Source organism: Cladophialophora yegresii (genome assembly GCF_000585515.1).
Source record: "Cladophialophora yegresii CBS 114405 chromosome Unknown aczIN-supercont1.3, whole genome shotgun sequence".
In the NCBI taxonomy this organism is placed as follows: Eukaryota; Fungi; Ascomycota; class Eurotiomycetes; order Chaetothyriales; family Herpotrichiellaceae; genus Cladophialophora; species Cladophialophora yegresii.
In genome coordinates, this window is record NW_006913047.1 from 1,638,227 (window position 1) to 1,660,944 (window position 22,718).

Genomic DNA, 22,718 nt, shown 5'->3' on the forward strand with positions numbered 1-22,718 from the left:
GGATTCTCCCTCCTGGTCCCTTCGAGCTCGGTATTCCTTCCGCGGCTCCATGAAACTCCTAGGGGCGCTGGCCCTCCTTCCCCTTCTCTCATCCGCCCTGAAATTCGAACTAGTTGCGCAACCAGGACACAGCACGAAAAACGAGAGATGCATTCGCAATTTTGTTACCCAAGATACGTTGGTTGTTGTCACAGCCATTGTGTCAGGGAACAGAGGGGACGGGATGATGGTTAATATGCACATCAAAGACGCAGTCGGCAACGACTACGGCCGACCAAAGGATGTTGCGGGCGAGAAGAGAATGGCGTTCACGAGCCTGGCGGATACCGCCTTCGATGTGTGCTTTGAGAATACACTGACTGGAAGATGTATGCGCTCTTGTCAAGTTTACAGTATGGCGAAGCGGAACTGACGCTGGTTTACAGCACACATATCCAACCCCACTCGGCATATCGAGCTGGACATTGACATCGGCGCCGACGCGCGCGACTGGTCTGCAATCCAAGCCAATGAAAAGCTCAAGCCTGTCGAAGCCGACCTGCGCAGGATAGAAGAGACTGTCAACGAGATCGTGCAGGAGATGGAGTACCTGAGGATACGGGAGCAGAAGCTACGTGATACCAATGAGAGCACGAACGAGCGAGTGAAGTGGTTTGCGTTTGGCACGATGGGCATGCTGGTGGGCTTGGGCGCCTGGCAAGTCGTTTATTTGAGGGCTTACTTCAGGTATTTATTCTCTCTTTTGCTTTTCCCCGTTGCCTGGGCGCATGCTAATGCCGGGATTGCGCAGGTCGAAGCATCTCATCTAGTGCCGTTCTCCTGGGAAACGGAAGACATACATCTCATCAATCCCGCGTGGATCACGTCAAGTAAAGCAGACACCAATGGGTTGTAGCAACGAAAGTACAAGAACCACCGGGATAGATCAAGAGACAGATACTCTGTATGGGCCCCTCAGCGGGATTGTCTGCGGGACAACGGAAAGTAGACCATACGAATCGAAGCGCCAATACAACCTTTTGCTGGAATGACACATCGGGGGACCACCAAAGGTTGACCGAAGACCGACTGCCGTTGCCCTCAAGTTGAGGAAGATGTGCTTGGTAGTAGCAACCATCAAGGCACATGGCTGATACGTCCTGCGTGTAACAGAGGACGGAAGCATGTTGACCTGTCCGTCAGCTTACCCTGTCTCATAGGTGCAAGACGTCTCAGTACCTAAGGGAGCGGATCCGTGAACCAAAGAAGGTGCGCTACAAGTATTATAACAACTGCCTTCATCGATATATGATCATCTTGCCCCTGTTCGAGCTTGCGCACGCCTTTCGATCCATCTGTGAAGACTGACTTCCGTGGAGCCAGCATTACGGGCTAATATACCGTGAATGACTCAGGGCGGTGGCCGGCAGACTCAACTGCCAGATCCTCACAGCACACAGCCTGTTTTTTCTGCGCAATTTTTGCCTCCTTCGATCACCGCAGATCCCGTATCTTTTCTCAAGCACCAGCTTTCGACGGCGCTCATCCTGGTCTTTCTGTTCGTGGGCATTTCTCCTTCGAAACCGGACCAAAATGACGGACGAGGCCACCCTCCCAGCCAACGCGGGGACAGCGACGGACATACGCACAGAGGAAGTTGAGGATGGTAACATGGTGTCTGCTAATGCGATGCCGGGAGAAGTAGATGGTGGGAAAGAGTCGGCAGACAAAGAATCTAGCAATGTGGAAGCCAAAGCGATAGTCCAGCTGTAGGTTCAGCCACCGACATCACGTTTATTAGCTTACGACCTGCCTTTCCAGCTCTACGCCATTCGCGCGCTCAGATATCATCTCAGTCATCGTGGGCAAGCAGGAGGTGGAATTTGGCATCCATAAAGGCATTCTGGCCGCAAAGAGTCCGTTCTTCGAGAAGTGCTTTGGTGTCGGTATGAAGGAAGCGAACGATAATGTGGTCAAGCTCCCCGAGGACGATCCGGAGGCCTTCGAGGCTGTGGTCGAATGGGTGTACGCAACTCGGATTCCGGCTGCCAAACCCCCGCCGCCACTCGTCCGTGACTACGTTCTCGCCGACAAACTAGGCATGACAGATCTCCAGAATGCTATTGCCGACACGATCAGACTCAAGCGTCCCCTTCCCCGCCCTGTCCACGCAAGCTGGACATGGCGCATCACTCCAGAAGGCTGTCCGCTTCGCGAACTGATCCTGGACCAGCTGCACCATCGAATCATGACAACGCCCAACAAGTTCAAGCTGGGCACGACTGGCACGGATGCCGAACTTGCTGCGGATCTGAAAGTGTTGATCCGGAAAAACCATGCCCTGACGACTGCCCTACTGTGGAAGACCATCGATCACAATCTCCAGACAGGTAGGGGCCCATTAGACCCTCGAAAGGCTCCCCCTTGCAGCTACCACATCCACAAAGACGGGAAGAAGTGTACCTGAGACACACAGGTGTATCGTTAGACCACTATGGCGTCGGTGCCATATGCTTGTGCTGGCAGTCTCCGTGTAGCTTTACGGCTGAAGCTAACTCCAGCGACTGCAGAATCGTGTGAGGTGGCAACGATGAGCAGTTGCGTATTGAATTAAGACCAACAATGGAAGCAAGCCACGCCTTCATCCGATGGAAGTGCTCTAAAACTGATCATGGACCATGCACTCCACAAACAAATCTTCCCTCCACCACGGGCTCTTCGTGTCTTCTTTCTTGTGGTAGCCACGCCTTTCCCTTCCTCTTCCTGCCGTTCGCCATTTGAGGCAGGCACGGCCATGGACAACATACGGCAGTATATATATTCATAGCCGACGATTAGCCTCACATAGACAACCAGCCTTTCTTGACACAATGGCGACGCCCTGCCACATCTCTCCCTACACACCATGTGTCTCAAGCCTGAGAACCATATCATTCAGCCCCGATGTCACCTTCAGCAGCAGCTGACAAGGTCAGGTCCGGCGGTGACAGACGCTCCCGCGAGTGAAGAGAGCCATCTTTTCCCTTCACTCGCGGACCTCTCGTGGCATTTATTTAAAAAGCCGCGGCAGCCTGTCTCTCCTCAAAATCAACCGCGCCTTACACCATGGCCAGTCGTTGACCTCAACTCAGCTCAGCCCTGACAACATGGCCGACAAAGGCCCACCCAACAAGAAGCAGAAGACCGACAATGGCGCGAGCTCGTAAGTCTCACATAATGACGATTATAACCCTAGAGCGCTTCGCCCACTGACGCAATTTCACAGTTTTGTCTTGTCCGACATTATCACCGTCGTTGTCGGCCCCGAAGCGAAGAAATTTCACTTGCACGAGAGCGTTCTGGTTTCGGAATCTCTCTTTTTCAGGGGGTGCCTCCAGTCAGGGATGAAAGAGCAGATCGAGAAAACTGTGGTCCTTCCGGAAGACGACTGGGAAATTTTCGGCATCCTCGCAGATTTGGTCTACACTAAGACAGTCTCGTCGGCAAACAATTTCCGAGCACTCCTGTCGGCCTACATACTTGCCGACAGACTTCTCATGCCGCGTCTCCAGAACGAGTTGATGTATTGCATGTGCGCAAGACTGTGTCCAGCGCATGGACAATACAAGGTCAGTGTAGAAGAAGTGAGCTGGGTATGGAACAATACTACTGAGGGCAGCAAGCTCCGTTTGTTCATGGTGGATGCTTTGCACGAGATAATGAGTTCGTTTGACTACAACGAACAGGACGGCCGGCCAATTACCGAACACTACGACTTCAAACGTGCGGCTCAGCTGAAAAAGGCCATAATGGAGAACGGCGACTTGGGATATGAACTATACTCGAAGGTCATCAACTGTGTCAGGAGTCGTCATGCGGTCTATGACTATGCCCGAAGTCCGCCCAACTATTATTACCCGTATCTTGTCCGTGACTTGGAAGAGCAGGGAGTGTCCTCACGCGGAGCTCGGCCTCTTATCACGTCTATGGACTGGATATGGGAAAGGTACGGTCCAAAGGCTTACTCTATCCCCGACTGGAGAAGTGAAAATCGCAAAGGTGGACTGGTTTGGAAGACGGTGGCATTGCAGCAAGGAGAAGTACCACTGAGAAATTCTTGAGACAACACCAGCAATGACTCATGAATCGAGTCTCCTTTGACGTTGGTAATCGAATTCTACACCACCTGTCACGACTCAACACCTCAGAGATATGTCGCTGCCCTTCAATCCACTGTCCCATTATGCAGACCGATAACTCCGCCCACGAGTCGACCGTTCTTGCGATTACTCTTCAGCCCCTGGAGATGCCGATGACGAGGATGGGATGCATACGAATATTGAGAATGGTTCGATCACGAGAGCTGTGGAGCATCTCAACCTCCGAGAAAGTGAATAGCTTAGGCAAGACTCGACACAGTTCTAGCGTTTGGCTGGTTCGGCCTTGAAACGTTTCACCGCGTGTAGGAAACATTAACAATGGGTCAAAACTGGGCACCTCGATAACACAAGCCTCTACCATGATTGCCTCTCGGACATCGGCCCAGACGATAATGGTACTTGGGGAGGTAGTGACAAGCTGCGCTTCACTGGCAGACGGGCAGTCACAGATTTTTTTCAACTCAATCAGGTTGCTCTCTCTTTGACCTCGCCCTTTCGAACTAGACCTAGCTCTAACACGAATACTTCATTCACGTCTTCTGCCTAACACCTCAAACTATCTGGGCCTATCTCGACCTTCTACTTTCAAATTGGTGGCCTAGAATGTCGTGCAAACGTCCAGCTGAAGGCGAAGCAGAGGGAGCGAACCCAAAGAAGCGCTGGTCAGTCTCAATTGCTTCTGTCTTCAGAGAGCGTTCATTGACACAAGTCAAAGTTTCACCTCGGGCTTCATCACTGTGAATGTCGGCAAAGACAAAGTCCAATTCCAGGTGCACGAAAGTGTCCTGAGGCAGTCAGCCTGGTTCCAGAGATAGCTGGACTGCGGCATGTCCGAGCGAAACTACAAGACCATTAATCTTCCTGGGGATGATTCTGACGACTTCGAGATCGTCTTCAAATGGCTCTATGGGGACAAGAAGATCATGGAAGAGAGTGTCTTACGCATAGCCACTACTTACAAGACCGCGTACAAATACTGTCTTCCCGACCTCCAACACGCTCTTGTCGAAGCCATCAAAGAGATCTCGGCGACTACCAGACTGACACCCACCGACGCTATGCAGATCTACAGAGGGAGCCCCAATGGCTGCAAACTTCGCAATGTTGTCGTAGATCGGCTGCACGACGACATTTGCAAGTGGCCGGATGAATACGGCGTCAAGGTGGACAGATCGGACCTTACAGCAGGGAGATGCGAGCATTGCAAAAAGAAGATACGGAATTGGCATGGCTCCTGTACTGGAGAATGCAAGAGCAATATTATATTGCTATAGGAAATCAATTTACACCCACTGCGCCCACCAACTCACCACATTGACACAGAAGAAAAGGACTGAACGCAGGTCTCGACCACTCGATTGCTCAGAAAATCGCGAACAATCACCCAAGAGGAGCAGAAATATTTGAAGTTTGGGCTGGACATCCTGAGAACTAGTCGTGCCCGACCCATCCGGATTTCATATCAGGGCCCTGGAAGACAGGGGAGAGTCTGGGCGGGTCAACTTCGTTGGAAGATTCGACTCGTCGCATCACAAGGTGCGTCGTCAGCAAAACAATGCACGAAGTCGGGGCGGATGTTACAAAGAGGACAAAAGTGACATACACCAAACTTAGGTTGGGCACAAAGACAGTTGCAGCGGTATTAGATGTCGAACACTGTGATACACAAAGAAACGAAGAAATTGGTCCTTTGGCTCGTCTTTGGGCTCTCTAGCTCCTTCGATAAATCTGTGATCATGACCCGGAGTATCTGTTCTTGTGACCGCACTTGGTGTGGAACAAGACCCGCGAAGGGTGTAAACTGCGCGAGTTTGCCCTCGATCATCTGCACTGTTCGCTGACGAGGGACTGGTATAGTGAGCCCCTTTTCCTGAGGGAGGAAAAGGAGGAGGAGGACTACTTAAGAGACGAGCTCCGGGAGATGATGTGTGACGCGGAAAGCGCGCTCGAGATGCTGTTCAGGTTCGCGTACCATGGACCCTACGAGGTTAGAAACCCGTGCACGCTGCCTGAGTTCCGGTGATACGTCCGGGGGGCTGTGGATGTCGTGAGCTTGGATGACGACTGAAGTACAGGCAGGATCAAGCCTTGAAAACAGCGGCGTGGGCGTCATACAGTAGTAGTGCAAGGCTTATATCATGGCATTGGATACTCGCCGACTGGCAGACAGTGTTGGCGTACGAATAGACGTCTTCGGGCATCTTTGCAGGGTAGATGAGTATTTATAATCCGCAGTCATACACATATATGAAACGATGTCAGGTGATGTTACTCCGTCCATACCGCGGGTTGCATATGAAGAACCCTTTTCAATACCTAGGTACCTAGGTACGGAGTCCTGTACGCTGGGAGCCAGATTGGGGCCAGATTGCCGTTACGAGGCTGAAGCTGGTGGCCTTGGAAAGGGGTAACGAATGCCAAGACTTGAAGACTTGGGCACGGCAAGCTCCACGGTTCAGTGACGCTGCATTCGGGTGTGCAAGGCTCACAAGGCTGGCGAGGCTAGGGAAAGGCAAGAGCAAGAGCAAGAGCAAGTCGCCCGCTGCACCTGTTATTGCTGGCATGTCAAACAAAGGCAGTCACGGTGGGCACTTAGTCACCTCTTCATCTACTCGGCACTTTGCGTCCGACTCCTTTTCTCCTCCAAACCTTGCTCTTTACAGAGGTAATTCCCTTACAGCCACACTGTAATGTCCTTGACCACTGGCAATATGTGCCCAAGCGAAGTGACTCTGGCTCCAGCTGAGTCTAAGCCTCCCGTCAAATTCAGACAACAGTAACGTTCAGACCGCAACACTGATGCAGTTCGCAGCTGATGAAATTGTCAGTTTCGCCGCATCGGCCATGATCACCGTCTCGGTGGGGACGGAACAGGTCACCTATCGAGCGCACAAGGACATCCTGGTCGACGACTCCCCCTTCTTCACGAAGATGTTCGACTCTGGCATGGCGGAGGCGCACACCGACCACGTACAACTCCCAGAAGACAGCCCCGAGGCTTTCGAGCACTTTCTGTCATGGATCTACTTTGACGAACCGCCTCCACCAGTCGACTACGGCAACCTTACCTGTGCATTGGAATGCTGGGTTCCTGGAGACAAACTCGGCATGGCAAAGTGGCAAGACAGTATCATCAGCAAGATCATGGCCTAGTGGCAGGTTTCCGATATTTGGGCAAGCGATATCGTCTGGACGTTGGAGAATGTCAGAAGCACTAGTATTCTCTTCCGGTTACTGATGGACCAGTTCGTCTACCAGGTAGGGACAACATGCGAGGTTTTGCTGAAAACCACGTTGATTCGAAAGGAGTTGAACCAAGTGTTGCTCAGAGAGGATTTCCCCGTGGTGGACTTTATTATCGACCTCACCAGCGCTTGCAAGGGGCATATGCTTAAACCCAGCGGCCTGGGGTGCAAGTATCATGTCCAGTTCACTAGTGGGAAGACGGCACAGCGTGGCAAGTCTGACAATGGGATGAAGGATGGGATGCCTGCGCAATGTTCGGGCGCCGGGGTTCAGGAACGCCAAGAGCTCAATTCAGACATGCAACGATTCTCAGTTTGTGTCAATGGAGGGAGTGAGAGAGGAATCTAAAGGGAAGGGCCAGACTGCGAGCCAAGGCTTGGTTGAGTTGTACTGTAGATTCACCCGTTCGTCTTGCAGCTTTGGCGGAGCCTTTTCACATCACTGGCCCATATTCTTCCTGTCGGTTTCACGCGGACCATGCTTACCACTTGACTGTTCATGATGAATCAATAATAATGTACCCATGTAACATACGGCCAGGGGATCCGTTGGGCCTCGACTGGGTGACAGAATTGGGGCTTACACGAACTTGTTAACCGCTTTCCTGGCCATAATTTGGTATCTCAAGGTCTGCGAAAACTTATTTGCAATATAGAAGGTTTGCGCTGAAGCGACTCTGTCGATTTCTGTCTAGCCAGCATAGACCACGCCGCCGCCTCCCCAGCATTATACATGATCCTTAAGAAGGTATACCCTAGGGCTTCACCGACCCTGAGCTCTGTGACGGCTCAAACGAGACCTTTCCATCGCGACTGATGGTTGCAGTCGACAACCGTGGCTGCGAAGATGATGTCGCAATTGGTACCGCAACCGCTGGCTTGGACGAGGCTGATCCCGTAGAAGGCACATTGGACATAGCCTCCTGGACAGCACCGGCGGGTGTATCGGCGATCTCGTTCACGTCTCGAGCGGTCAGGACATCGTTGACCCTCGCGGCCCTGCTTTGAATCAAAAGGGTGACTGGCCCTTGGAACTGTAGAAATAGCCTGTCTCCCCAGATAGTCCTCCGACTCCACGTCCGTATGCTGTACAATGCGTTTGCGACGAATTTATAGGCGCTGCTCGTTTTGAGCGTCTCGACGAATTTGGAAGACGGGAAGAAGTTCCCAAGCTGAAGGGGTATCTGAAACCGAATGTTTGTTGACTTGAACCGGAATGGTTGCGGTGCCGGTGACGGCGACGAAGCGGTATAAGCCAGTATATGTGACGGGTGCACAATGTATGTCTCCCCTGCCGAGAGTTCGACCGAGTAGACCTGCCCTTGACCCGCAAGGGCGAGCAATCCTCTCCCTGTCACGTCGGAACTTCCCCAATATGCCGGAGCAAATCGCGCATTGAGGCTCGGCTTCACGGAGAGCGTGCTTCCAGTCCATGCCAACAGGGCTTTTCTCTGGGCTAGCTTCCAATCCGTAGTTCCGTCTAGTTGGAGGATAGCGAACGTGGTCAAGGGCGATCGCGTCGATATCAGCGCATTGACGGATGAAGTCGATGTGATTTTCTGATACAGGAACGGGATGCCTACTAGGGCGCGTCGGACGGGGTTGAGGATTCGCAGGGTTGAGACAGTCCCGTTGGGATCGCCGGCAAAGGCCACCAATGTTCCGCGCCGTGCGTATAGATCTTGAGAGGGCGAGAGCGTGACAGACAAGAGCGAGTTTGGACTTCCAATGACCTCGAACGTGGCGTCTAAAGCGGTCAGTCAGCAGATACTTTGGGAAGGGCTATGATCCGAATCTAACCTGGAGATGAAGCAGACACTGATCTGCCGGCAATGTTGATTGTGCTGGTGTCCGTTGCAGGCGTGGCTTGGACCGTGATGTATTTGTACCCGCCGACTCTCCGTCCCGCGACCAGGTGAGCCGGGTAAGCCCATTTGGCGGGCAGATGGGTCAGCCGTCGCAAGCTCTGGGCCGCAACTAGAGGCATGCTGGCGCCTACAGGAATAGCGAGAGATAAGAGCACAGGTGATTGTGTGTTGATATGGTGTTTGGTAGAATATCTGCGATCATGCAAGCTCGAAATGATTCACTTCGCAGCTCCAAGCGGCTCAAAACCAACAAACATGCCAAGATCTAATCGCGCCTCGTCACGGATCGGGCCTAGCGTAACGCCGCCCTGGACTCAACTGTGTTCTCTCGTCGAGACAGTATCTACCGCGTCGCCAGTATCACCAAACTTATCACGACATTCGCAGGGCAAGGCATCCTATTTTGCGGTGATCATGTCACGTATCATGTGCGTCCACGCTTGGGTCGACGCTGCCAGGTCTTCATCTTGCCGATCACTACACGAGAAATGCCAAAATACGAACTGCAGTCGACCACTGTGAGTTCAACACCATGTACGTGCGACCAAGCCTTGACTGCTCGGCTTAAAGCTGGGCAAAACAGCCCATATGCACTACTCGTGGTGAAGAGACTTCGTGTCCACGAACCCGCTTGGCCATCAACTTTATCCTCCTCGACGGACGGGAAGCCGGAACCAAATCTCACAGGACGCCCTCGCCCGCTCCTTGTTTTCGTACAGGAAAGCGTGGCCCCTGCGTTGGAGATTGTCTTGTCTCTTGAGCTATCAGAAACGGTATGTTTGCTGCGCAACGTCTAGGCCCCAACTACCTCCTTCAGTTCCACGGACGGGCCTTCTCCCATTTTCTGTGCAATCTGCTCGGTCGCCTCTTCCGGGAGAATCTGACCGTGCTTGTACCTTGAGAAATGACGGACTGGAATCTTCTGTCTGAACAGGTGGTCAATCTCCTCGAGGGAGAAGCCGCGACACTCGGGCACGCCGAAGATGGCAAACATCAGCGTACAAAACGCGATGGGCGCGAAGACGAAGCCGATCTTGGACCCAAGGTTCGCGTAGGGCGCGTATAAGAGGTAGGGAATGCAAAAGGACACGACAAACTGGCTGACGACGGTGATGAAGCTGGCCACCGTGTACGTGACGTCTCGCATGCCTGGAGAACTGGGTCAGCACTGATGAAAGATTGTACAAGCATCGGGACTTACGGGAGCTTGGAATTTCGGACGTGAGAATGTGATAGATCGGCGCCCAGCCGAAGACAAAGGCCAGGTAGAAGACGGTGAAAAGAGCGGTGATGCCGATCTTGGTCCCTTTGCCCGGGTCGGATCTGGTCCCCAAGCCACCAATGGCGAAGTAGCTGGCACTCTGAATGGCGGATCCGATGATCAAGTTGGGCCTGCAGAGCAGAGAAAGTCAGTCTCGGAAGCACGGCGGAGGCGGAGAGGACAGAGTGGACTGACCTGCGCCCAAACCTGTCAAACATGTACATGGCACAAAGGACGACAACGATCTGCAACGCCGTGTTGATGAGAAACATCTGGAACGGGTCCGGGCCATGGAGATCCTTGAGGAAGATGGTCCCGTACTTGCTGAACAGGCCTTGGCCGCTGATCTGGATGCTGATGTTGGCGCCGATGACGATGAGGGATCTCTTGCGGTTCGTGCCCTGCCACATCTCCTTGAACGTGCCCTTGTCTTGGGTCAGAACGGCGATCATGGCCACCTGCTCATGGTATTCTTCCATGATCTGCTCCTCGGTGAATTTGCCCTTGCGGTATAGTCGGAGAGATTCTTGGGCTTCCGCCTCCCGGTGACGGAGTAGAAGCCATCGCGGAGACTGGAGGGGCACCGAAAAGAGTCAGCTGACGATGTGTTTCAAACCAGGTACAAACTAAAGCACCCAGAAGAGGGACTCACCTCCCGCATGAACCATGCACCGACGGCGACAATGCATGGGATGATGAAGAAAATGCCAAAGGGAATGCGGAACGACTGCTCGCCATCGAGTTTGCTCGTGCCGTACGTGATACAGGCCATAATGAACGCCCCGACCTATTCGACGTTTGTTAGCACTCGGCCCAAGATCTCGCCGCGTGATGGGCTGCAAAACACTCACCATGGTACCTAACTGGAAGGTGCCGACGATGATCCCTCGGATCTGCGGCGGCGCAATCTCCGCCTGGAACACGGGCACCGTGACCAGCTCTTGACCCAGATAGACGTAGTTGAGAATGCGGCCGACCAAGACCTGCTCCTTCTTCTGCGCCGTGACAAGCAGGATGGCCGACAAGGTCGCCCAGCAAGACATGACCCAGAAGGAGGCGCGGCGGCCATAGTGGCGCCCGATCCAACCTCCGGTTACCACGCCAAACGCTTGACCGACATACGTGAGGCTGTTGAGCAGCGAGAGAAAGGACGGGTCGATGGCGTAGCGCTCGAGCTTTTCATCGTAAGCCCCGAATTTCTTGTTGAAGGCATTCATTGCCTGGGTATTGGAGAAGGCCACCAGGTCCATCCCAAAGTTGATCTGGGACAGCATCATGATGGCCGATGCGAAGGCCAGACGGCCATTGACGCATCTTGTGATCCAGCTCCCGGGAAAGACCATGGTTGCAAGACGGTATGGGAGGGTGCTGGAACCAGGGGGGGGGGAAAAGAAAGGGGCCCTGACCTTGGACGCTGACAGAACTATACAGACAAGCTATGGGATCAGGGCTCTTGCACACTCTTATATCCGCATAACGGTATAGGCCAATCAATGGGCTGGGGACCCCATGGGGTCCGGGGTCTTGGTACCGAGGTGAGGAGTGGAAGGATGGCCACGTTGTTCTCCTAGCTCGACATGATTGCGAGACTCGCGATAAGTGCGGCATCGATTGGCCTCCGAAAGAATTGCGGCCTTTAGCGACGAAGAGCAATCAAGTCCCGCCTGAGCAAGCGCAAGAACGTCCACAGTACAGTATGCCTCGGGGAAGATACGGGAACTCAAGGGGGTGTCAAGAGTTCAGGTCTTTCGGATATGCAGGGGAGTAGCACCGTTGTGACGGTCTGCGATTTACTAGTGTACCCGTTTCTGCAACGACTGGCAGCTCATTGAGAGTCACTGAGGCGTCTCCCGCACCTCGAGAATCGAGACAAAGACGGCACTCTATCGAGAAGTCTCTACTTACTTCCACTGGACACACATGGGTCCCTCTGTTTTACCCTGCTTCAGGTCTTCCTTCGTCCACTTGCCAAGGCTGAGATCCTCCGCGAACGTGACCTTCTCCATGTCGGGCTGGTGAGCATGGTTGGCCCTCATGCTGATTGTGCCCTTGAGATCCTTCAAAAACCCAGTGACTAGGTCTCGCTCGAAGATGGCAATATTCTGCGTGAGCTGGTGGGAAATGGCAAGCCACTTGTTCTCTTTGTCCTTTGAAAGTGCAAACATTCGGGGATGCTTGCCGGCCAGATCTTGCGCTCCCAGATATTTCAGGTGCTGATCATCGTGCGCCGGCTCCCTGTCGACGGAATAGATGGCCACGGTGTCGAAGTCCGAGCGCGTCAGGTTTCGGTTGGACGCATACACGAATTTGCCGTCATTGCTGACCACAATCTCCCCGGCGAGGTCTTTGTGCTCATCAGGGGTGCGGCCGACGTCCTTACCCATGGTCGAGAGCACTTGTTTGAATTCCACGGTAAGGGTAGGTGATTCCGGGCTCGGGTAGCCGATGGCATAGACGCGGACGGTGTTGTCTTTCTCACTCAACACGTACAGATAGGTCTTCGAGGGACTGACTGGGTTGAACGCGGCGTGACGCGGTCCGCTCAGATCGGGCAGAGCAATACTGTGAATCAATGCAACCTGATCGGGACCGTCGACAGAATATATATCAACGCGGTCCATAGTGCGAAGTGGTACGACCAGGAGCCTTCCTGGCGGATCAAACAGAGCTTGATGGGGATGGGCCTCCTTCGGTCCCGGGTCCGACTTGTTGTAGTCGAAGATGTGCGTGGGTTTTCCGATGCTCCCAGTCTCCGACAACGCGTGGATTGACAGCGTCGAGGCAGTGATGTTCGCAGCGGCCAGCACCTTTCCATCGGGGCTCACGTCACAATGGACGCCCCCTTTCCCATTGCTGCTTGTCTGGTCGAGCAGCGTCAAGCCTGTCTCAACCGTTGCTGAGGATGAAGCTGTTGTGACCCGTTGAAACGCAGTAACACTCCCAGAGTCGGACTCGCTACCGGGATAGCCCATACGGTTGATGGTGTAGACTATGTCTCCCGACACCGTCAGCCATCCCGGCATGAAACCGGCCTTGGTGTTGATCGAAACAACAGACAAGGACTCCTTAACGCCTCTCTGGGCATCGAAAGCCAGCTCGACCACGCCGGTACTTTGCAGTGCCACATATAACCCGTTAGCGACTCCTGATGTGCCATTTTGCTGAGACGCTGCCATTGTGTCTGTCGTATCGACGTTGGATGCGCCCGTGTCAGACGAATACTATGTCTGGTTCTCGACCTGGACTTGACGAAGAATTCCCAAGAAACGAGTGATCGTATATCCACCGGGTTGTCCACGTGAATCTGGCCTCTCCTTGTGACGGAGCCGGTACCGGACCAAGCTCGTCACACCGTGGCCCTCGGAGTACGTACCCATAACGCGTAACACCTGTCCAACCCTTTGATGGAGCTCGACCGGACTGATACTGTACCTACAGTCCATCCGCCGGGCCTAGATTCGTTGGCGCGGCACATTGCCAAAACCGCAATGCCAACTCGGGTTCGGCACGAAGTCTGTCCCCTAGGTGTCCGCCCTCCCCACAAGGGGTCTCCAGGTCGTGGTTAAATACATGTGCAGTCCCGTCCAGGTCGCCCGCATTCCGTGTTTCGCAGAGCCGTCTCACCTCGCGCCCTCTGCCTGCACCGCGGTCGCTCAGCGCCACAGTCGCAATCGCCTCGCCGGGCTCTAGTTACTAGCACGCAAAGACGAGACCGTTCTATGAAAGCCAAGGCGTGCACGCGCTGCCGGCAGTGGAAAGTCGGCTGCGATGCCGACATTTCAGGGCTAGAGGGCTGCACACGGTGCCGGGACCATGGCCTACCATGCACCTTTGACAGGACCTTCCGGCGCACCGCCACCAAGAGGAAGCTGGCTGACATGCAGGCCGAGCTGGCCGAGCTCAGGAAACTAGCTAAAGTTGCTCCGGAAGGGACTTCAGCCACGACGCCAGCTGTGCCTACTGTGGCTTCGGGACAGCAGAGTTCGCTCTCTGTGCCGCCTGCCTTTGCACCAACTCCGTCGTCCTCCTGCGCCGCGGCGACAAACAACCTGCAAGGCTTGTGCATTACCGACAAGTCCATCGACGATGTGCACCTCACAGCCGCACATGTCAATGAACTGTTCCGGGTGTACTTCACCCGATGTCATCCTTACCTCCCCTTCACCATGTGTCGATCGATCGAGTCGATCTATGACCGATGTCCCATGCTATTCTGGGTGATTTGTGCAGTGGCTTCGCCCGACACGGCGCGGCCGCGCTTTGAGGCGCCCATCCGAGGGTTGATGTTGGACGTGCTCGACCCGAGCAAGGAGAGCGGCGTGGAGATGGTCCAGGCCATCCTGATCCTGTGCATGTGGCCGTTCCCGTTCAACAGCCAGAAGGCCGACTCGTCCTTCATCTACAGCGGCCTCGCGACCCAGATCAGCCTGAGCCTGGGCCTGCACCGGCCGGCCCTGGATGCCGGGTTCGGGAACGAGCCGACGGCCACTGAACGACAGGGCGACGAGGAGATTCGACGTACAACATGGCTTGCGTGCTTTGTCGTGGCGCAGATCCAGGCCAGCAGGCGCGGCGTCCCCGCCACGGTCTCCGCAGACTATTCCCTGCTATCTTCCCTCGATGACCCCGCTGTCCCGCAGGAGCTATCTCACCTGTGCTACATATCCCATCTAACCGTGGATGCCACACAGGCGCTGGGCGCGCGCGGCTCCAACGCCACCGGCCTGGTCGAGCCGTCGAGCCGGATCAGCATGATCAACGTGTTTGGCAAACAGTTCGAGGATCTGCGCCGCCAGCGCTTCCCGCAGCCCACGGACATTGTGGAGATCTTCTACCTGAACTCGAGGTTGCAGCTGTGGTCGTTTGCCTTGCACAACGACGTCCCCGTGACGGCTAACAGCGTCCAGATCATCTACCAGGCCCGCGAGGACGCCATCCGCCTCATCCAGGTCGCGTGCGAGAAGAACCTGTCCCTTGTGCCCTTCTACACCCGCCGCTCCGTCTGTTACGCGGGGCTCCTCCTCTATCGGATCAAGCTGGGCTCGTACGGGTGCCAGGACGATATGATCGAGCATCATATCGACACCGCACGGCAGGCGTTGAGCACCTCCGAAGGCCCTGGTGGGCCGAGTGTCGGCCAGTTTCTGGCGACGGTCACATTGCCCGATAACATGGATGCGTTCACGCGGGCCAGCGGAGACAAGGACTCGCCGCACCGTTCGCGCATGGGCGCATTCCTCGTGTTTGACTTTCATCGAGTCTATACGGATCTCCGACAGGCCAATGTCTTTCCGTCGACCGAGTTTCTCGATTTTGACAATCTGCCCTGGATGGAGTTTCAGTGAAAGGCAACATGGTGCGGACTGTTTCGCCTTTTATGTACTACCAGTGGCTATGATTATTTCAACGACTCACTGTGATCTCATAAGGGGTTCGAATCACGGTTTCATCCTCGCCACGTACACGGTATACTGTGGTACCACGTTCCCACGTCAACTTCTCCCGCCCTCAACCAATCCAGGCCCGTCCGTCCTGCCTTATCCGCAAATAATCTGCCTCTCCAGAATCCCTATAACCCTCCGTCCTTGGTCTACGTGTAGTGCCAGGCCCGGCTGTTCCGGACATTCGGCAATCTCCAAGTAAACCTTTCCCGCTGCGGTATCGTTAATGTCTCGCATGACAGGCAATCCGGCCGACGTGCGTTCATCCGCGTAGTAGAATCTTTTTTAATCATCAGCGTCGGTTCTTGTTCCCGCGCAATAATCAAACTGGAACCCACCTGATCCGCCCCTTTGCGTAGATCAATCGAAGCAAAGTGAATCCCATAAGCACACGCGGCCTTCGCGCGCAGCCGAAGCTGAACCGGTTCACGAACGGCGACCGGTAGAAAATGTTGCCGGTAAAAATGAACGACGCCGCCCAGTCACATCGGCGGGCAGATCGCCAAAGCAAGCAATAGCCGCGAGCCATGGCGGTCAGGGGGCGTGGTTCCGTTGACGGCCATTGCCGTGCGGAGTTGAGATTACCTTCTCCGGCATAAGACTGGCGAACGGGTTCGCGGCGTCGTCGAGGGTGTGTTGCACGGCTACGCACGCCACACAGCGTACGGAGCCAGCGGTGCCTCAATATATACCGGTACCAGGGGAGGGAATATAGGTCGACGCAACCCCACGCATCGCAGCGCAACGCACCGTTGTACACTATCACGCTGGGAATGCCGACGTGGCGTTTCACCTTGTCGGATCCTTCCGGTATGCAGTCGGGATTGCTGAGGTCTGCGCGCGTGTGGTAATACCCGCTCTGTTGAGGTCCCTTCGTCGAGCGAGCAGGCTACGAGGGGCCGAGGGCGATCTTGTAGCCTGCGTTCGAGCGAGAAGGTGTGGGCTGTTTTGGCGCCGAGGTTTGGATCCGGCGCGTAGGAGAAGGAGGACGCGAGGAGGAGAGGACATAATGAGTACCAGCGCTGGGCTTGTCTCGAGTCGAAGATCAAACGCTGGGTGACGAGTAAGGAGGTTTATAGAAAGGGGGACAGAAAACGGAACTTCAGCCTCGTTTGACGGCGTCAAGAGGTCCTATACAATCACGCATCCGCTGAGACAGGGGATAGGCTTCACGGTACAATGCGATGGCCTCGCATGATTGCGACTCTTGCCCGATACCGGTCGCTGTCTCGAGCTTGGATTCAGACATCAGGGTGGGATGACAGCATTTATGCTCGAAAGACTGTTTGAGCAATAAGTCTAGAGCCGCCAAAGGTATGGCCATACCAAGAGCTTTCAAGGTTGGGGAAGACGAAGTGGAGTGAGAAAACACTGACTACTGCGAAGTGGCGAAAGCGATCTTTGATAGAGTCGCAGCTACAAAAAATTCAAATCCCGATTCTCTATCCCGGACGCGGGCTACTCCCGACCCCAGGGAAGGCTCAAGTACAAAAGCGGAGCATGCTGTTGAGAGCCATGTGTGTCCGTTTCTTCAAAGCCAGCAGATGCGCGGTACCGAGGGATCGTGGCCTTGAACGCCCTGGCAGGATCCCACCAGAGAGCAGCGACCACATCGCTTTCGGGGATGTTGTACAGTTTCGCCACAGTATCCGGGGACAAGACATCGGCGCTCTTCACCTTGTTGTAGATCTCCTCGTCGGGGAACATGATGTCAAACGTCACTTCATATGGGCCCGCGATCTTGCTGCGCACAACGGACGCGACGTCTCCCAGATAGCAGGTTCCTGTGGCCGGCTCGGGGCGTAGGTAATACTTCTTTGGCTGGCCAGTCTTTGCCAATTGAGCGATGCTATTGGCCACGGCGGCGTCGGCTTTCACTGCAATCTTCTGACCTGTTCAACCAGTTAACACAAGCTAATCTCGGGTCGGTGGGAGCACTTCAAAACTTACCAGGTGTATGAACAAACGTGTTCGGTCCATGGAATTCCTCCACCTTGAACGGGAACAGTCCGACGGGGTCTGCTTTATGCATAAGGTGGTATATGCAAAACTCGGGCACTGGGCCGATTGCTGTTTCACATGGGGTGATCGGCCAGGCGAAGTTTCCAGCTGTTGCGAGTTGGCCTGGATACGGGGCGTGGGTGAAGCCCATCTTGGTCCGATTGGCCACTTCATTTGCCTGCTCCTGCGTCGGTGCTCTGCACTGGACCACAATGCAAACCTCCTTCGGGAGGCTCTTGTCCGGCTCAAGAGCGCCCATGACGCCGTTGATGCCGTAGGTGATGACTTTGGTGTCGTAAGGATAGTCTGAAGACATCCTACTCTTCACCGTTTCCTTGACGGCAGGAATCCAGGTGTCGAGCTGGGAGATTAGAATTGGGTCCCTGAAAGCCCCAACGAAGCTGGACTGGTATCCGTTGACCTTCGCCGCTTCCATCTTGACGGTGTACTCGCCCTCTGGCTGATGAATGAACTTGGCGCCCCGGACTCTGACAACGCGTTCGTCAACCTGCTCGTAGTTCATATCCTTTAGGTGAAGCTCTCCGCCGGGTCCCTGCAGAATATCGGGTCGACTCTTTTCATACAACAAATGCGCGGCAACCGAGACGGGAGTACACCGGGCTCCTGGTTGGAGCGGGACCAGGTCGAAACTGTCATGCCGAATAATTGCCAGGCATTCCCGGGATTTAGGGATTGCGCACTGTGCTCCACATTCCATGATCTTGCCCATGGCGTAGTTGAGAGCTGTAAGGAAGATCGCGTTAATGTTCTTGTGCAGTAATATACTAGCATGCGAGCAGTGAACACTCACCAGTGTCTTCGAAGCCATGGTGAAGGCAAAATGCCGCATACGGAGCAGGGTCGTAGGACCGACCACCGATGATGATGTCGAAGTCGGGGTTCTCTTCCATTGCTTTGACATACGGCTCCAAGCCCATTTGCGCAACGATTCTGGTTGCACTGTCGATATCATCCTCCACGAGCTCAGGGACGGAACGTCCACACGGGCTGATAAGGTTGTCTTTGAATTTCTGGCGAACAACGTCCTTCGGGATCTCGGCATAGATACTGATGACTTTCATGGGACGGTACCCTTTCTCTGCGATGATCTCTTTGATGATCTTAGTGCTCATGTCAACGAACGCGTTGGAACCAGAGCCACCAGCGGAGCCAATGAGGCAGCGAACACCGTGGGTGTGACAAGCTTTGACAAGTTCTCCGTAGTCTCTCCTGTAGCCTTGCATGGAGGCAGCGGTCTTGCCGAGCGCGAGGCGCCCGGGACCACTATCTGTGGAACCAGCATCGGCAATGATAGCGTCCACGCCAGATTCGACAGCGTCCCAGAAGACACCAGAATTCCATCCCTGACCGAACTGACCGACGGGCGTCAAGACTCGGATTTCATCCTTGGTCTTTCCAGGAGACATGCTTGTGAGAGATATCAGACTGTATAAAGGGGTAGAATTATGGGAGGTGCTCTTTCAGCTCGCTCGATGCTTGTTCCAAATCTGTAACTCACAATTGAGAGATGTTCCTCTTAAGACTTAGACCTTTCTCACTCTTGACGCTCGTTTTTATTCGTTGCCAGAAACTCCTCATCGGAGTAAATTGCAGTGCAGCCATCGCGACTCCCCAGAGAAATAGTCATGACTGCAAGCCAATCACATCTTGCAGAGGGCCCGGTGCCACATGGAACGATGAACCCGGACTGCGAACGCTCCATTGAACCAAGAGAAAAACGAGTCGTGGAGGAAGTCTTGCGGGGAAGTTGGGGATGGATGATTGCGAAATCGCAATCGGCATCGGAATCCGTCGTCTCTGATGGTTCCAGATGCCGGTGAGCTGAATTGGCCCAAGCCTGATCAGCGGTCTGGCCAGGTAGCATCGAATATGTACCCGCGTGGTGAGGTTCTCGCGTTGAAGTGGACTCAACTGGGATGGTTTGATGACGAGTGGTGGCACGGAAAGAAAGCAAGTGGTACGTAGTAGTTACCGTAGACCTAGATTTTGCTGACTCCAGAGATGGGATTTATTAACCACCAGCAGCTTTGGTCTTTAGTTTGTGGTGGTAGGGAGATATAGTCAGAGATAAATAGGCGATCTCTGATTTAGAGGGTCAATTGGTAAGGAAGTAGAAGGTGAGAAAAACGTGAGAGGAGGGTGAGTCGCGTGCATGTGGGTGTAAAAGCGGCACATTCAGGACGAGCCTGTGGGAGTAAGGTGAGCCCCCAGCAGGTTTCTATTGCTTAAGCAGGCCAAGCCACCATGGCAGAGCTTCGTCAAGGTTGACGTATTCGACTTCGACTTCGACTTCTACACGAGCCTTTGCCAATCTGCTGTGCCTTCGTAGCTCACCATACAATTTCCCTTGCAATGCGTTCAGCAGGAAGCACGAGTGGAAGATGCGCTATTGCATGGGTACTTACAGTACTTTCTATGACTGCACCAATGACATGGTGACCTATTTTGAGTGTATGTGGCTGCCATGGCCTGTTGGATACCGAAGGGCGATCCATCAAGCCATGCAGACAGGCAATAAACGGTTTGAGCCTGTCGGAGGTTTCAGAGCTAAACATGAGCAGTGAAACACTTTAGACAACGGTATGTCACCGAGGACATCCAGCGAGACCACCCCGGCATGAACGCGAATTCGTCTGTCGACATCTGATGCAGCCAGGCTTGGTCATGGTTGGTACAGGTAGGGTAGAGTGCTGAACGCATACTTTCCGATGGTGTTCGGGAACTTGCTTGTCGACCGTGTGAGAGAGCACAGCCTCGACACAGACGAGACCACCATCTTGATCTAGACGGAGAATATGTGGCCGCGAAGAACAGCGATAGTCTACAATCAGTCCTCTATAAATCACCAGCTCTGCCATCAAGTCAAAAACCCCTTTTCACCCTTGACAGAAGCTCGCGTACATCTACTCGCGAAAGCCCTTGTTTCATTGTCCAGACAGCAAGCATGCATTTTACACAGTATATCGGCTCCCCGGTTCACTGCTGTCCTAGCATTTACACTCCTGGCCAAGGCTGCTCCACAAGTCGGTTCCCTCAACAACAATACACCTGTGGCACCTTCATCTCTACCTGCGCTGTTTCCTGTCGGGGCAAACGGCTTCAATGCGCCAGTGGTGTTCCCACTGTCCAATGGCTTTCCAAAATTTCCCCAACAACACGCCTGCTTTCCAGGCATTGACGGTGCAGGCATACGGCTCAATATCAAATGCAGCACCGCTGCCTTCCCTCGCGGCGGATGACCTTCGAAGTCTTAAGGTCGTTCAGCTCCAAGTGACCTTCGAGGTGTAATATTTCACGCAACTATTGCTGAACATCACCAACAATGTTCCCGGTTTCGAGATCACCGACGCTGCCATGAACGCAGACATTGTCGCAAAGTTGACCGTAATTCAAGGTCAGGAGCAGTGGCATGCCCTTCAAGCAGGGGCGGCTTTTGAGACACTTTGATGTTTCTCAGATTCAACCTGCATGTTCAGCTACGGACCTCGTCAGCGCCATCCCGTTGGCAGCGAATTTTACGGCCGTGGTTATCAGTAGCCTGCAAGATGTTGCAGTGAGACTTGGCCAAAACGGCGACTCGAGCCTTATTCGCGACATCGTGGCTACTGTTGGCCAGGAGGGAGAGCAACTAGGCGTTTATCGCACGCTCTTCCAAGACCTCGTTCCGGCTGACCAGCCGTTCCTGACGCAGTCGACACGCGAGTTTGCCTACTTGGCACTTCAGCAAAACTTCATCGTTCCCGGCACATGTCCGAATGACAACATAATTGATGTTCCCATTTTCGGCACGCTGAGTGTCCTGACGAAGAATATCCAAGCGGTGGATCAAAACCTTACATTCAGCATACGGACGAATTCAACGGAGGGTTTCAACTTGGTGTACATCAACCAGCTGAATCTGCCCATCGTGCAGGCAATCAGCAACGCTACTTCGAGCAACGGGATGTTCACCTTTCAAGCCGACTTCCCTTTCACCAAGAACAACTTGAATGGCCTTATCATCGTGGCGGTCACGAATTCCAGTGCAGCGTTCATCAACACCAATGATGTTGCAAACAAAACGCTCTTCGGGCCTGGCTTGATCTACCCGAATTAGCGGTTAGATATCCTGTCTGCGTAAAAGGAAGATTGAAGTGATCGTGGAATGGAATAGCATTTCAGGCACGTTAGCTTAATTGGAAATGTGACCTAGTCACTACCTATGACTGTGGCTGATTTTCTTGTTTCGCTTGTGGTACTAACCTTGAATCCGAGAAGGAGCTATACAGTGACAGCCGCTGATGACGTGCAATAATGTGCTTTGCGCAGCTCCATTGGGTGGTCAGTTGGCAGCAACCACCAAATGTCAGGGCCAACACTCGTCTTCCTTTTGGGGTTCAGGCCTCTTTCGCCCAATCATTCCTTCCTTCTTCCGCTTTTCCAGCTTTAACATCCGCTTAAATTTGCCTTTGACAGCTGCTCACATCTAGATGTCTCTTTTCCAGTCACGTCAACGTCATCTACTTGACAGCTTCGACCACGATTCTGTGACACGGCGGTGAGGAAACACATAGTTGACCTGTGCGACTCGGCAACGATCATTGTGATTGACAGGCCCATGGAAGGGTGTCGAATCACTGGCCCGTGCACCAATCGACGATTCAACGACCCGTGCGCGGGTTGCACCAAGCTCAGTATCTGCATGACAACGTGCATGGCACCACGAGAAGAGCGTAGTTTCTATGCACTTGCAACTGTCACCAGTCTTCATTAAGCACAGCCGC

The 22,718-nt window shown here is 53.9% G+C and overlaps 11 protein-coding genes across 11 annotated transcripts; 7 read left to right on the forward strand and 4 right to left on the reverse strand.

Moving 5' to 3' along the window:
• Positions 1-49: 49 nt before the first annotated feature.
• On the forward strand, positions 50-895 carry A1O7_04303 (endoplasmic reticulum vesicle protein 25; the record flags this gene model as incomplete). Its single annotated transcript, XM_007758314.1, has 2 exons — positions 50-368; positions 426-895. The coding sequence occupies 2 exons, from the start codon at positions 50-52 to the stop codon at positions 893-895; spliced, it is 789 nt and encodes a 262-aa protein (XP_007756504.1).
• Positions 896-1,572: 677 nt separating this feature from the next.
• On the forward strand, positions 1,573-2,446 carry A1O7_04304 (uncharacterized protein; the record flags this gene model as incomplete). Its single annotated transcript, XM_007758315.1, has 2 exons — positions 1,573-1,748; positions 1,801-2,446. The coding sequence occupies 2 exons, from the start codon at positions 1,573-1,575 to the stop codon at positions 2,444-2,446; spliced, it is 822 nt and encodes a 273-aa protein (XP_007756505.1).
• A 679-nt stretch (positions 2,447-3,125) lies between these two features.
• A1O7_04305 (uncharacterized protein) lies at positions 3,126-4,079 on the forward strand (the record flags this gene model as incomplete). The annotated part of the gene is made up of 2 exons (XM_007758316.1): positions 3,126-3,181; positions 3,245-4,079. The coding sequence occupies 2 exons, from the start codon at positions 3,126-3,128 to the stop codon at positions 4,077-4,079; spliced, it is 891 nt and encodes a 296-aa protein (XP_007756506.1).
• Positions 4,080-4,945: 866 nt separating this feature from the next.
• A1O7_04306 (uncharacterized protein) lies at positions 4,946-5,392 on the forward strand (the record flags this gene model as incomplete). The annotated part of the gene is made up of 1 exon (XM_007758317.1): positions 4,946-5,392. One exon carries the CDS (start codon positions 4,946-4,948, stop codon positions 5,390-5,392), a length of 447 nt encoding a protein of 148 aa, XP_007756507.1.
• A 1,525-nt stretch (positions 5,393-6,917) lies between these two features.
• On the forward strand, positions 6,918-7,271 carry A1O7_04307 (uncharacterized protein; the record flags this gene model as incomplete). The annotated part of the gene is made up of 1 exon (XM_007758318.1): positions 6,918-7,271. One exon carries the CDS (start codon positions 6,918-6,920, stop codon positions 7,269-7,271), a length of 354 nt encoding a protein of 117 aa, XP_007756508.1.
• Positions 7,272-8,118: 847 nt separating this feature from the next.
• Positions 8,119-9,350, reverse strand: A1O7_04308 (uncharacterized protein; the record flags this gene model as incomplete). Its single annotated transcript, XM_007758319.1, has 2 exons — positions 8,119-9,110; positions 9,164-9,350. The coding sequence occupies 2 exons, from the start codon at positions 9,348-9,350 to the stop codon at positions 8,119-8,121; spliced, it is 1,179 nt and encodes a 392-aa protein (XP_007756509.1).
• A 674-nt stretch (positions 9,351-10,024) lies between these two features.
• Positions 10,025-11,835, reverse strand: A1O7_04309 (uncharacterized protein; the record flags this gene model as incomplete). The annotated part of the gene is made up of 5 exons (XM_007758320.1): positions 10,025-10,380; positions 10,433-10,623; positions 10,688-11,064; positions 11,145-11,279; positions 11,344-11,835. 5 exons carry the CDS (start codon positions 11,833-11,835, stop codon positions 10,025-10,027), a joined length of 1,551 nt encoding a protein of 516 aa, XP_007756510.1.
• A 558-nt stretch (positions 11,836-12,393) lies between these two features.
• On the reverse strand, positions 12,394-13,668 carry A1O7_04310 (uncharacterized protein; the record flags this gene model as incomplete). The annotated part of the gene is made up of 1 exon (XM_007758321.1): positions 12,394-13,668. The coding sequence occupies one exon, from the start codon at positions 13,666-13,668 to the stop codon at positions 12,394-12,396; it is 1,275 nt and encodes a 424-aa protein (XP_007756511.1).
• A 702-nt stretch (positions 13,669-14,370) lies between these two features.
• A1O7_04311 (uncharacterized protein) lies at positions 14,371-15,837 on the forward strand (the record flags this gene model as incomplete). Its single annotated transcript, XM_007758322.1, has 1 exon — positions 14,371-15,837. The coding sequence occupies one exon, from the start codon at positions 14,371-14,373 to the stop codon at positions 15,835-15,837; it is 1,467 nt and encodes a 488-aa protein (XP_007756512.1).
• A 1,554-nt stretch (positions 15,838-17,391) lies between these two features.
• On the reverse strand, positions 17,392-19,361 carry A1O7_04312 (uncharacterized protein; the record flags this gene model as incomplete). The annotated part of the gene is made up of 3 exons (XM_007758323.1): positions 17,392-17,825; positions 17,884-18,678; positions 18,746-19,361. 3 exons carry the CDS (start codon positions 19,359-19,361, stop codon positions 17,392-17,394), a joined length of 1,845 nt encoding a protein of 614 aa, XP_007756513.1.
• Positions 19,362-21,364: 2,003 nt separating this feature from the next.
• A1O7_04313 (uncharacterized protein) lies at positions 21,365-22,051 on the forward strand (the record flags this gene model as incomplete). Its single annotated transcript, XM_007758324.1, has 1 exon — positions 21,365-22,051. One exon carries the CDS (start codon positions 21,365-21,367, stop codon positions 22,049-22,051), a length of 687 nt encoding a protein of 228 aa, XP_007756514.1.
• Positions 22,052-22,718: the final 667 nt, after the last annotated feature.